Source organism: Scophthalmus maximus, chromosome 22 (assembly GCF_022379125.1).
Source record: "Scophthalmus maximus strain ysfricsl-2021 chromosome 22, ASM2237912v1, whole genome shotgun sequence".
Taxonomy (NCBI): Eukaryota; Metazoa; Chordata; class Actinopteri; order Pleuronectiformes; family Scophthalmidae; genus Scophthalmus; species Scophthalmus maximus.
Genome location: NC_061536.1, coordinates 12,340,860 through 12,355,517, shown reverse-complemented (window position 1 = coordinate 12,355,517; position 14,658 = coordinate 12,340,860). Strand labels below are relative to the sequence as shown.

Sequence of the window (14,658 nt, the reverse complement as noted above, 5' to 3'; positions counted from 1 at the left end):
GAACGGAGCGACACACATGCAGGGGAGCGCAAGTTATCAGGCCGTCCGTCGCCCGTTGTAAATCATAGTGAGTAGGAGAACCATACGGCAGATCTACTAGCTGCGCCATGAGCATGCACTTCTCCACGAAGGAGCAGGGGTGTTAGGGATCGGACAGGAAGACCACGAGAGGCTGTGAGAAGAGGCCGGGGAACATTCCCGTCGCGATCGGCGTCGGCCGGAGGTTCAGAGGTCACCGCTGAGCTGAGCGACGCTGCGTCTGCACGTTTCCATGTTCGTGCAACATGTGAAATGGATGATTTCATCGTGATTGCATGAGATTTTCAGCCGGATGAAAGAAAAGGCTTGTGCGTTTTTCTTTGACAGTGAAAATGTCCCTCAGGCATTCGGTCATCTTTAATTTATATATATTCATATGATATAGAACTGGGGCTGGAGTTTACTGTAACACTGCTTTTTAAAACACTGCGTTCCTCAAATCTCTTGACTGCAGATACGAAGAGATGCAACTTTATTCATCCCAAAGGAAAAGATTGACACTTCAATTAATGCTACGTGAAGTTAAGCTTCAATATTAATATCTGTGGATGTTTTCATCTTTTAGGGTTATTGCGTTGAGGCGTTGCTACTGGTATCGAGGTTAGGATTATGATTAAAAGTTCAAGTGGAGAAGGGAGGTAATGCCACTAGGAAATTTAAGATACTCATATTGAATTATTGGGATCAATAGATCTACCAGGACACAAGGAAGGTCGTCCAACGGTGAAGACCGAGTTTATGAAAGTGGGAAAGCTACGGGAGAATGTAATGCTTGTGTCAGTCAGTAAAATGCCGCAAGAAGTAGGATTACATGAGAAAAGATTTCCCTTCCCACTAGCTCCCACATGGTTATTTCCTCGTGTGTCATTATAGTTTCATATTCAAGAGAAAATAAGGGAAAAGGAAAAAGAAGCCGGTAGGATGGAAGAACTGGATTTCCCAAATTGTTTTCCAAGATTTAAATAATAGTAAAGCAAAGAACATGTTTACTAGGAAGCCTCTGACCGTGTGTGCCAGAAATCAAAACCTGCTCTTCTATAGTTGTTGACATCTGTAATTAGAGAGAGAACTCCTTGTTTGTTGCTTAAAGGTAAGCAACAAACAAAAAACATGAACTAACCAAAGGCAGCGTGTCGTTTCAGAGGAAGAAGAAGCCCAAGGAGAAGCCAGCAGCTCCGGTCCGGTCAGAGGAAGCGCCGCCGCCGCCCGTGGTGGTGAAGGAGTCGGTGGCCCTTGGACACGAGCCACCGGGTCCGGCAGTGAGGAAAAGGAAGAGACGACCGGCCAGAGCCGGGATGGAAACTGTGACCGAAACACACACGGTGAGGAACATTTCTACTAAAAGGGCCTCGTTTCCTGGCTTGTTGTGGCCACAGTTTCCACTTTTCGTTGGGTTCTAAATAAATCAGGTTTGGGATTTGACAAAGATATTTAGATTTGCACTGGTTGTCAAGGTATGAGCCTTTTATTTATTTTTTTAAATGTTCCCAATATTGTGTTCAATTTATTCACTGTGTCTGTGATGGAAGTAATGACTTTTACCCGGGTGAAAAGAAATGTACTTGTCCCTTTGTGTCTTTTCTCAATATTACAATTAATACAAGCTACGTAATATACATATAAAATGTGTTGGAAAGACTTTAACTGTGTTCATATTTTTGGGGGGGTCTGTTAAAAGCTAAATGTTATTTTCCCATTTTAGATAGAATCATTTTTAATGTAGTATTCAAGATGCAATCTGAATGCAACTTAACGGTGCCACGTGTAAGATCTATCAGCAGAAATGGAAAAATAATATTCAGAATTATATTTTCATTTGTGTATAATCACCTGAAAATAATTTTTTTTCTTACCTTAGAACATCATCTTCTATTAAGGCCGCCATGTTTCTACTGTAGCCCAGCATGGACAAACCAAACACTGGCTCTATAGAAAGCGTTTCATGTTTTTTATGTCACCTGAAGGCCACCGTAGGTTCTCCATGAATGGGGAGGGGCCAGGGGAGGGTCATCCAGTTGGTTGCAATATGTAACTTCACCGCTAGATTCCACTAAATCCACAAATCATCTTCATAAGCATCTCATAAACTATAAAATATAAACGTGTTCCCTGGAAACAGAAGTCGGTTTCTCTCATTACATCTGTCATCATTCTGTTTTTCCCACACCCAGCCTCCCTCGGAGGAGGCCTCCACCTGATGTTTTGCTGCCCACCGATTTGGGCTGATTCACTGTACATACAAAAACATATTTATGTTTTATTACCACAGCAAGTGAACATGTCTAAACTGACCCGAAGTCACCTTCACCTTCCTCCTCCTCCCTCTTTGCCCTCATGAGGCCACTTGGCACTGATCAGATTAAACCTCCTGCGGCACAATGGGCACAGAGCTGGCACAGAGTCCAGGACTGATGGCACGCAGCGTTTTGCGAACACAAGAGTGGGCTCAGTGTCGGACTGAGGCCCCCCACCCCCCAAATCTCCTCCGTGCCCATCGATTCATCCTCCCGAGTGGGAGACTCATCACGTAGTGCGGCCCACACAAACAGTCAGTCTGTCGTCCGTGCTATTTGGATTATGTAACGTCTCAGCATGACCGTTTTTAATTTGACTCGGTACAACTTGGTCCCGTTTGGAGTAAGAAAAGACTTAAAAACCTGGAAAACACGAAACGGAATAAGCGAGAGGAGAGTAAATCCAACAGATTTGCAAAGTGCCACAGAGGTGAGGCATCAGAGGAAGAACATCATACATGACTGAACTTTGGAAATGTCACTTTTCACATTTCAGAATTGATTGATAGATTGTCAATCATAGAAAAAAACTTGTTATTTTGTTCTTTTTTTAGTTTTAAGACTTCATAATGACAGTTGTATGACAGAGGAGGGACACATACTGTACAGGACGGCATTTTAATATCACTTTCTTACATTTCAGAATTGACCAGATATTCATAGGTACATTAATCATTTCAATCATCAATATATACACGAAGCATAGAGGGAAAATTAGCCAAGTTTAAGGTTTTTTAGTTCTTTTTTTGGTTTTTGTTTTAAGAGCATCATAATGACATTTCTGTATATTTCAATGAATAAATGCTCAACACAAGGTCCAGATACATTTTGCAGTAGAAATACAGAAATACACATATAGGTTAACTTTTTCCCAACACCAGCTGACAACATCATTGTAAACGCTAGTGGTTCCATTCAACCCCTTAAAAGGAAGGATCCTCTTGAGCTGGCTGACTTCAATCTGGACCGACACAAACTGTAGTTGTTAGAAATGACAGCTCCCTTTTTGAAACTGTGTCTTAATGTACATCAATGCAATTGCAGATATTTATGGCCGTGTCACACCCCCCATTTGTTTCCACTTTGTCCCACGTGATGATGCTGAGCTCAGCAGCATCCTAAAGGTGTGGAATTTAAGAAAGTGTGTGTGTGTGTGTTCGCGCGTGCCTGTGTGTGTGTGTGTGAGGCGGAGGGGAGGGAGGATGAGAGGGAGGGAGGAGGGAGGAGAGGAGAGGATGAGAGGGAGGGAGGAGGAGGAGGAGAGGAGGAGGGGAGGGAGGATGAGAGGGAGGGAGGGGGGAGGTATTCTATGCATGGCTCGCGGGGCTGAGGGCGCACAATTCCTCCTCCTCTCTCGACTGGTCCTGCAGCCCGGATCGGTCCGGGTCGGACCGGATCAACATCCCTGCACCCGGAGCCTGGATTCCGCAGGACGCAGGCGCGACCCCCGCTGCGCACGAGGAGGAGGAGGAGGAAGAAGAGGAGGATGATGAGGATGAGGATGGTGATGATGAGGATGGTGGTGGCTCTCTCTAAGTTTTGAGCGGATCTGTACACGGGGGAGAATCGCTGCAAAAAAACACAAACGGACGTTTCCGATTGGTTGACGTCGAACCAAACAACAGCGCCAGCGGTCACGGATAGTTTTGGCGTGAGTAGAGATCATTTTGTCAATATGCACGTTTTGCCGCATCGCTGACGCTGTTTACCACATGATGTAGTGTCGGTACAGAGAAGAAAAAAATACACCTGCAGACTGGAAGTCATCCGACTACAACCTTGTGAGAGTAAGCGCTGGTTGTCTGGGGCATCATCCGAACAGCAGGTGCGCCCGTCGAGTCTCTCCTCACTGCGGCGCAGGTGCGGCGACGCAGCAGCAGCAGGACGGGACTGGTTCATCCATGACCTGATGATCCTTCACATCCTCAAGTCCATCAGTCCAGAGGAGAGAGAGAGAGAGAGAGACACAGAGACAGAGATGGAGATGGAGAGAGACAGAGGGAGAGAGAGAGAGACAGAGACAGAGATGGAGAGAGACAGAGAGAGAGAGAGACAGAGATGGAGAGAGAGAGAGAGAGAGAGGGAGAGAGACAGAGAGAGAGACAGAGATGGAGAGAGACAGAGAGAGAGACAGAGACAGAGATGGAGTGAGACAGAGAGAGAGAGAGACAGAGATGGAGAGAGAGAGAGAGAGAGAGAGGGAGGGAGAGAGAGAGAGAGAGAGAGAGAGAGAGACAGAGACAGAGATGGAGAGAGAGAGAGAGAGAGAGAGAGAGAGAGAGAGAGAGAGAGAGAGAGAGAGAGAGAATCTGCCCAGTGTCATGGGGGGAGTCAGTCACTGGGCAGAGTCTTTTCATTCCAACACACACACACTCAACTTTCCTCCATGTCCAGGTCTGGCAAGTTTCAGGAGGAGCATGCTCCCTATTGCTCTCCGGGGTTGCCTGGTAACTGTACAGCTGGAGCCCTGATGCTTTCAGCATGCATGGATGGAACCTCTGCCCCCCCCCCCCCCCCCCCCCTGAAGTATTTATACTTCTGCTCCCTCTTTTCCTGCAGACATGAAAGTCTGAGTCCCCGGAGGCCGAGCTGGTGTCCAGTGTTGGCTGACGCGTCCAAACGTGGCCAAATGCCCATGACTCCATTTGGATCAGTCAATGATCCGCCCCATGCAGGAGGATCCATATAATGTGTCACCGCTCCACTTCCAGAGGTGAACACTGACATCATAGTCAGGAGAAAAACCTCCGCAGGGGTTCAGGAATAATGTGTCATCATGTGCAGCAGCTGTTGTGCGCGCACACGTTCCGTTTCCCACTTTCGAAAGACGCTTCGCGTCAGTCGGACACTCGGGCAAACAGATAATCCGGCCCTGTGACGCGGCGACCGCATTTGGGAAGTCGCAACCTTGAATGTGAGCTGTAGCTGATGCACTGTGGTCGTTGCTCTCGGGACTCTGGGTCCCTGCCTGCTGCCGTCCAATCATCGGAGAGGCTGCGGGGCCCGGCTGGCAGCCGGCGCATCCTGTGGAGAGCATCCTGTGAGCTGGATGGTGACTCGGCAGAAAAGAGAGGAAGCCAGTGGGAGCGTAGTGACGCTGCTCGGCACCTGCTCCTGCTCCTGCCTCCTCCCCAGCAGCAGCAGTGGATGAGTCGGTGTTTCTTCAGACGACAGTCTGAGCACGGGGCTGCAGCACGGAGCTTTTTGCCCCATAACCGCTGCACATATGGATCAGATGTCTCGAATTATTTCTGGGCAATCAATACTATCATTTGCGTAAATGTACTCGTTGTAATCTGCTTGACTATTTACATTTTCTACACTTTCCGAGGAAAATCTGGTACTTTTCTTACTCCCGTGCGTGTCTCTTGACAGGTGGATTTACTTTATACTCTATTAAGATTCTACATTCAAACACATGACGAGTTTAGAAACCGTTCAACATTAGCTGAGTGCTCTTTGAACTTTTGGCTCGGAGTTGTAGTAAGTAATTGTAATGGTTAATTAATTATCTCCATCAACTTTCCTCCACGAATCCTCTCTCATCCCCTCAGTTTCATCCTGTGAACCTTTGCACAACATCCAAAACCTCCTACGTTGAAAATCTTTTTCACTGTTTGAGCTGTTTTTTTTTGTTGCAAGTTCACGTTTTTTGAATCCGCTCATTTGTGTCACAACCAGACCATGGAGGAGGCGCGGGACAAGCCCAAGAGGAGGCCCCTGGTGCGGGCCGCGTCGGAGGAGACCTCCAGCGACCTGCGCTCCGTCACCTGCTCGCCGTCCCGCGGCGACACGCTGCCCTGGAACCTGCCCAAGCACCAGCGCATCAAGAGATCCAAGTCGGCCTCTGGGGACGTGCTGGACCCGGCGGAGAGGGCCGTCATCCGCATCGCAGGTACGAGAGTCCGCGCACTGCTGCTTGCGTTATCCCCCAGAGTTTCTTCTCCAGCTCCACCGCTCGTTCACTGTCTGAGTCGGGCCTCGGGCGATGCGACCCGCTGACTCAGCGCCTTCCTGTGGTGTCAGGTTCAGATCGTCCCTTCGGTCCACAAACAGCAACACTGACCTCACCCCCCCCACACACACACACACACACACACACATTTTCTCCTTCCTCCCTGGTTGTCTCTGATATTGATTCGATGGGGTGGGGTACTGCAGGAGTGTTATTGTCTCTGCTTCGCTCCCTCCACGGGCTGTGATCCGGCAGCTCTGGTGATGACAAGTGTCCGGCTGGTTTACCGTGGTGCCTCCGGACATGAGCAGGGTCCCATCAGATTTACTGGATGAAGGTGACTTGTGCCGCGGCGACGCTGGCGGCCTGATTCATGAGCTGCCGTTTTCTAATCTCACAACAAACATGCAAGTTTTATCAGACAATATTCTAATCATGTCAGGGGCGAACTTGTCTTGTTTAAGAGAGACAGTATTATTGATACGGGGTTCAAAGTGTTGTGTAGTTTGTGACTTGGTGCTGCTGCGGAATATCGCCGCGTCTGCCGCTCGACAGACGATGATGATGAATTATTCAGCGCTGCTTTCAGCGCGTGCGGTTTTTGTCAGAATCTTGAGTCGTGGCTCCATTATTGATTTTTTTTAAAAATACAGTCTGCTTGTGTCAGCAGTGTCGTATCTACTGTGCGGGATATATATTTTTGGGGGCCCTGTGGTGCCCCGAGAGAAAAGTGCATGGGTTTTTCCCTGATGCTTCTTCTGCCACTTTCAGCTGTTTCCAAATTATAGATATTGCCCAAAGATAATAGATACCAAACTACAGTTCATGTTAGTCATCCGACTAATGATCCAGGACAGAGGGAGTCTGTGCAGTAATGGACTGTGGACACCAGAGGACAGTATCCAGAGATAAAGTGCAGAGGAGCGCGTCCTCCTCACTGTATTTCTGCTCTCAGTGTATTTTCCATTCATTTGACTCCATATTGGGGATTTGTAAACTCGTCTATATGGATATTTTTTTGATTTTCTGAGATTCGTGATCACTTTTTTGCATCTGCGTTCATGTGCGCTTGAACTTAGATCCTTCCTACATTCAAATTATGAGGCAAAATTTGTTATATGATATATATATATATACGATGAAGGTTACGTGACGTAATTTCTTTTCAATGTACTTCAGGTGGATTTGATTCAATCTCTACACTAGATTTTGTACTTTCTTTACTAAATTTGGGGCTTTTTTATGACGGCACTGTAACACACAGCTACTGTTCTCTATTTGTATCTTCCTTTACTTCTCTTACCTTCCGACGAGGAGGTTTATGTTTTCACTCCTGCCCGGTTGTTTGTTGCAAAAACTGCTGAATAGATTTCCACAAAACTCGCTGGAATGATGGGACATGAGTCAAAAAGGAATCCATTAAAAATTTTGCAGCTAATCTGGAAAAAGGGGGCAGATCCAGGAATTCATTAATCACTTACTTTAACATTAGATTGGATTACTTTTCCAAATAAAAATCCAGATCTAGTGGATTTAAATGTGGGTTTTTTAAGGGGACTGTTGAACCTTGGCAGATGAATGAGCTCTACTGAGTGCCTTTTCAGTTTTATTCGAAATTGATTTCACCATTTGAAAAATGAACTGAACATAAAAAAAGCAGCCTCGTCACGGAGGGAACAGAAGACAAATTTGATTCGATCAATGCGAAGGTTAAAAAGATGCTCATGCCTCATGTCACTCATCACAGTGACAGTAATTACACTGACACTTCAACAGTCATACTTTACTGCCTGGCACTGAAGGTGAAACAGTGATTACCCTGATATATAACCGTGGAACACATTGTCCCTGCACCGACTGCATTTCAAGCTGTAGTTAGTATTCAGGCCCAACGACCTGTAGGGAAGTAACCAGGCAAGGTCACAAATCAGCGGCTACACACAACAAACTGTGACTGAATAGTGAGGGAGGAGGAGGAGGAGGAGGAGGAGGAGGAGGAGGCGGCGGCGGCCGCTCCTTCCTCAGATGTGTTGTTGTTCTAGCAGAGGACATTAGGCAGCAGAGCAGAGTCTTTAGTGTGGTGGCGATGTGAGGGACGGCACGTTGGCACCGCCGTCTGTCACTGGAGCCGAATTCAGAAAACAAAAGCAGCGAGGTTCGTATGTCGGAGGGACACCACCTGGTGGCTGACAAGAGGGAGATTCAACAGTGTATATAACGGAGACGAGCTCCTCCGTGTGATGAGAGGAAAATCCAACCGTAACCATCCCGGTAGTTTCACTTTAGATCTGAGCGGTCCGCTGGTTTCCTTCCTTCCAGTTTGACTTTCTGTTGTTGTCAAGGTGTCTGTCACTGTAGCTGCGAGCTATTTGTGTCCATTTCAATCCAAACAAGCCACCACTGATACTTTTTTTTCTGCAGCCTGACCGTAATTACTCTGATTGATTGATCATTCCAGGGCCAAGTTCCACAAGGGTTCCGGTTAGGATTGACCTGAAGTCAACGCTGCCCTCGGTGTGGTGGTGTTAATGTCGCGTTATTAAGTCGTGATTGAAAGTGTAACCTCTTTGTCACGCCGGAGATTGATGGAGTTTTCCAAAACCTCAGCTGGAATCTGTGATCCCTTCCAGGTTCTAACTCACTGCTTGAGAAACGCTGCGCTCCGTCGCAGATTTTGCAAGTTGCACATTTTTTGCTCTGGTGTAATACTCTCCCGATGGCTGAGTAATCACACAGTCCCAGAGGTGTGAGAAAAATGATAAGGCGCACAAATGTGCTCGGGGGCTGCGACCTTATCTGCCACAGTTCTGTTGCCTCTACGGAGAAAAATTCTGATCTCATCAACACTGGGGAGAAACTTTACTTGAGTAAATTTCCTCTGAACTCTTCCTTTTTTTGCTTAAGATAGTGAAGCTGCAGTTTTTCTAGACATCCTGACTTACTAGCGTCCCCTGATTCTTTCGTGAGGGTCCGCGAGCAGTTTGAATGTAATCGTAGATCTTGGCGGTGTGCACCGAACCTTCACACCCCTTAAACTCCTAATAAATGAACTACTACTAATACAGTACCTTGCATTCATTTGCAGCACTGTCGGAATCTCGATTTACTCGTTTGCCAGATGCTTTTCTTCAAAACTGACTTAATACTGAGCGACAACAATCCGTACAGTAGGAGACCTTGAAGTAAGAAGTCCAAGGTGTAGGAGATCAGGCAGACTGCACCGAGTGCTAGTTGGGTGCGTTAGGGTTTTAGAGGTGTTAGGAGAAGAAGTTTTCCTGGAAGAAATGACTTATCAAGAGGTTCTTGGAAATACAAAGGGGTTTCCTGCTGCTCTGACAGCGTCTGGTGGCTCGTTCCACCATCGAGAAGAGTCTGGACTCTCTGGTCGCGCTGTTGCCAAACGTCAGTGAGTTGACTTTGATTCGGACGGACGTGGATAGGGGATATGGACGAACAGCAAAGTGACATGAGCCTTTTTTAGGCTGATTGAAGACGAGATGCAACCGTAGACTGTGTATGAAAATCGACGTAGTCACCGGGTTATCGGAAATTTGAGACGACGAAGAAGTGCCTGAAACCTGTATTCTCGGTGATGTCCAGTAGAGGGCGACGCCACTGGTTGCTTCTATAGAAGTCTACGAGAAAGTGTCTCTACTCCTCACTTGACTCAGTTTCACTTTCTCCACTTCAGTGTCAAAAGAAACCGAGTCTGTATGAGAAAGCGACAAAGGGCAAGATGTCTTGTTTTGCATGAACCTGACACGTGTGCAATTCTTAAGCAAGAGACGTTAAATATCCAAATACCATAATGGTGCATCAATATGAGGAAGTGCCTGTATTCTCTGGAAAGACCAGCAGAGGGCGACTCGATGTCGGCTTCTATAGAAAATAACTCTACTTCTCACGTGATTCATAACGTCAGTGAACATTTTCCTGAGCAGTTGATGGTTCAATCTCTAGTTTCAAGTCTTCTCCAACACAGCGTGATGTTCATTTTGTGAATTGACCTCCATTTACAGTCAAACAGACCACGATCGACGGTCGATGATTGACAGCTGGCCCGTCCGATGGTTTCCGGTGATGGTTTGTTTGTGAAAGAAAAACACAAAGATGGAAGTTTGCGTCAGTCCCCTGTGAAGTGACATTTCAGTTCTTGGTTTTTTCCAGTAAAGGTCACACATGATAATTCCCCTGCAGGATTTTCAAAAGTTCTGTCTCTAAGTCTCAGCTGTGCGATCCAGCACTCATCCACTGTTTTTGTCCCAAACTGAAGAGGTGTGGTTCTCTGGCATCAAAACCTTTCAAATCAAATGTGCCGTCATTCAGTTTTGGGAATACGACGTCACTGTGAGGCGAGCGTGCGCCGTGAGTTCCTCTTTCCAACGCTGTGGATATAGAACAGGGTCCACTTGGGTTTTTTTTGTCTTGCCCCAGTTGTCTCCTGCGGCAGGAACTCGAATAACCCCTCACAAGCTCTGTCATTTGTTTTTTTCACCGGGGTAGCCATGTGTGTCTCTCTATCTGGGGTGGAGTGTGTGTGTGTGTGTGTGTGTGTGTGTGTGTGTGTGTGTGTGTGTGTGTGTGTGTGTGTGTGTGTGTGTGTGTGTGTGTGTGTGTGTGTGTGTGTGTGTGTGTGTGTGTGTGTGTGTGTGTGTGTGTGTGTGTGTGTGTGTGTGTGTGTGTGTGTGTGTGTGTGTGTGTGTGTGTGCGTGATCCACTGCTCTGCCTTATAACTGGTATCTATCTTTGTGGCGTACACTCGCCTCTGTGCCTTTAAGAGGAGGGTTTGATATGAGTGTATGTGGGTATTTCTCAAGCAGAGGAGAGAGGGGAGTGGTGGTGGTGGTGGTGGTGGTCTGGAATGAAACCTACAGCTTCAGTGGGAATACCGTGACTAAGTGTGGGTGAGGCAGAAGGGTGGGGACAGACAGATAGGTGGGCTGACAGCACCGAGGGTACAGAGAGTCAAAAACAAAAAGGGGGTGGGGGCGGGGGGGGCAGGAGGAGGAGGGAGCACGATGCCAGAGGAAAGTTAAAAGGAAAGTTTGCAGACAGGAGAGAGGAAGGTACCAGCCAGGCCATGTCCATGTTTCAACCGGGTCAGCGGCTGCCAGAGGAGCAGGACTATGTGCAGGCGTACGAGAGCGTCAGAGAGAAGTATAAAGGTAACAGACACACACACACACACACACACACACACACACACATGATGAGGGCGCGAGCATGTTTGAATGGGAGGTGTGTGTGTGTGTGTGTGTGTGTGTGTGTGTGTGTGTGTGTGTGTGTGTGTGTGTGTGTGTGTGTGTGTGTGTGTGTGTGTGTGTGTGTGTGTGTGTGTGTGTGTGTGTGTGTGTGTGTGTGTGTGTGTGTGTGTGTGTGTGTGTGTGTGTGTGTGTGTGTGTGAGAGAGAGAGAACCTGGATGACCTGCCAACATTAATTGGTTCCATATTGATTCACACACATTTGTGCGATGTAGAGAGAAACAGGAAGTGCAGGGTGATGTCTCCGCTGGTCATGACATGGTGGCGGGGTCAGATGTGGCCCGACACCTTTGTTGTTATTATAGTTGGAGACGTTCGAGGTGACGTGTGTCTGTGAAGGGAACAATGTCTGTCTGAAGTGAAGGAGGCTAAGATGATGTTCGAGCGATGGGCGACTTTTGTACCAATAAAAAACAGGAGAGGAGGCCTTGTCTTCCCGTGTTGTTTCCCCAGATCTCCACTTCGCTCCCTGAGCAGACTCCTGGGATTCGCTGAGAGGAGGCATTGGGACATTTGGCCTTTGGTCTGCACAACCTCAAGATGTTCCTGCGGGTCATTACTGTAGCTCGCGGGTCTGAAATTGAGTACCAACCCGCCGTGACATCACCCGTTGGTTTGCGAACTGCCGTCGTGAAGCCTGGAGTTTCATTAGACCAGCGCCACCTTGTTTTTCTTTTGGAACCAGACGTAGGAGCAGGGGGTGGGTCTGATTGAGAGCTCCCCCACCTACACCTGCAACCATGCGCCGATTGGACGGTACCAGCTGTCAATCAAGCTGTAACCACGCTCCGTTGCATACGGTGCAATAATTTACAAAATGAACATCACGCTGTACTGGAGAAGACTTGAAACCATAAACTCTCCATAAACTTTAAAGGTTATAAATCAAGTGGGAAGTAGAGTCATTTTCTCATAGACGTCGCACTTCTTTCTACGATCCGTGGAGTCGCCCTCTGCTGGTCATTCCAGAGAATACAGGCTTTCAGGCACACATCTCGCACTTATCGCTTTTCTAATACAGACTCTGTTGCTTCAAAACATTGGAATAGAAAATGATCCGTCAGGCCGCCATATTTGGTTTGACTCACGACTGCACCGGTCAGTCTCTCGCTCTCAATGTGAATTGAAGGCAGGTGAGTTACAGCAACAACTGGAGGAGGTTTGGGTCGAGGACACCGGCGGACGGGGGCCTTTGGTTCCGATTGTCGGACACGAGTGAAGACGCAGCCATCTGTTTTTATTTTCGTGTGAAGTATTGTTGCTGACAAGCGACACGGATGTTCAGCAAAATCTCTGCATAAAAATAGGTTGGAAATTAAAAACCAACTCATAACCGTGGGGCGTAACCTCCACCCCTCGGCTGCAACAGGACCCCTCAGGACGAAATGGGCCGAGTCCTGGTTCTCGGTGCGATGGGAACCGAAGCGTTCCTTCCAATCACAGCGGTCCAGTCGTTTTCTTCCCATGCGGCCGCCTGCTGTGGCCCGTCACTGTGGGCAGAGCTCCTGCTGTGTCCCTGTGGCACCGGTCCGATGCCAACTTCTCACTTCCTGCTGCTCTCTCTGTTGGGGTTTTTTTTTTTTTTGACTTGAAGCATGTTTATTTGAGACGAATGTTCCTCCAGAGTAAAGTCTGAGAACCCCCAGGTGGCCCCGGGCGAATGAAGGAGGCGGGGCGAAGGTTGGTTTTCATCAGCCGTGAAGCCGATGTGTGTTTTTGAGCTGAAGGCGGGTTTATTGTCTTGTCAGCCCTTTTTCTGCTGAGCCATTGTGCCAGGTGATGTCAGTAGTGTAAACCGTGGATGTAAATAAAGATGGACGACGCGTCCTCCCACGTCATGTGTCACTATAGATCGACTAGTGTTGGAACATGAGAAGCTCCGCTTTGAATACTCTTTAAATACACTTTCTCCGTCGGTCGTCATCGTATTCTGGTCCGACACTTAGCTTGGTACGTTGGTTGCAATAAGTTACGTGATGAGAATTACATCTCCGACTGCAAGTGTTGTCCATGATTGTCCAATGTTGTCTTTCAGCGTTCGTTCCTCCTTCTCACGGAAGTGCCCGGAAAATCAGAAATAGTGAGGCAGGAATATTGAGAGAACTCAGTATCATGACTATCATGACAGTATCAACGACCTCCGCTCACTGCAACAACTGCAACGGCCTCGTCCCGGGCTCACGTGACCCGTTACTTTCTAAAGGCCTGAGGTGAGCGCAGCCTCAAGGATGAATTCTTTTGAGGTCAGTCGCTGGTTTCACTGTGGAAAAAGAAAAATAATCCCGGAATGTGTTTTCAAAGTAGAATACTTTTGTGCTTCAAGATGAATCTATGATAAAAACAAATTTAAAAAAAACACTTTTAGAACTTCAAGAGGCAAATTCCCTGTTTCGCCAAAGTTTTCCTGCAAATATATTCAAAGTACAAAGGAAACTGACATTGAAATAAAAATGAATAGACGAGTGAAGCTCTCAGGTGAACCTTCGTCAGGGTTCACGGGGCAATGGGAGCAGCTTTTGTGCCGATCTCATCTTTGTGTGTTTGCTCTGTAAAGCGCTTGTTCCTCCCACAAGGTGGATTATAACTGTATGTCATGTCCCACTCCCTCTTTTTAAACACCCTGGAAATAAACCGGCACACGGGCAAACGTGCAGCTACAGCAAGACCCCGTCTTCGCACTTGAACTCTGCTTTGTGTGTGTGTGTGTGTGTGTGTGTGTGTGTGTGTGTGTGTGTGTGTGTGTGTGTGTGTGTGTGTGTGTGTGTGTGTGTGTGTGTGTGTGTGTGTGTGTGTGTGTGTGTGTGTGTGTGTGTGTGTGTGTGTGTGTGTGTGTGTGTGTGTGTGTGTGAATACCGTCTAAAAAAGGGGTCCGATGAGTTTGCCGTGCGGAATCGCTGCAGAGGCGGATCTTCCCCTCAGAGAACCACCCCTCCACCCCCCACCCCACCCTTCCCCACCCCTCCACACTTCAATTCCAGTACTTGTGTCGGATCAGTTTCATGCAACTTGACCCCCCCATATTCAAAAATAGTAATAGTCGTCAAGGTACTGTGCACACAGATACACTCAGATCAGGAGAATTATTCTGTTTCCGTTCCACCTGCTGCT

At 47.5% G+C, this 14,658-nt stretch overlaps 1 protein-coding gene across 4 annotated transcripts in view; it reads left to right on the top strand.

Moving 5' to 3' along the window:
* pleca (plectin a) overlaps positions 1-14,658 on the top strand; it is a 79,110-nt gene that overhangs the window by 2,524 nt on the left and 61,928 nt on the right. For 2 of the 4 annotated variants that reach the window (XM_035621288.2, XM_035621287.2), the window contains exons 3-4: positions 1,182-1,361; positions 6,015-6,228. In XM_035621288.2, the coding sequence (XP_035477181.2) occupies positions 1,182-1,361; positions 6,015-6,228 (394 nt within the window). Of the gene's footprint in view, positions 1-1,181; positions 1,362-3,883; positions 3,985-6,014; positions 6,229-11,310; positions 11,454-14,658 lie in introns of those variants that run through there. The other 2 variants (XM_047330165.1, XM_035621294.2) reach the window with 2 other exon arrangements.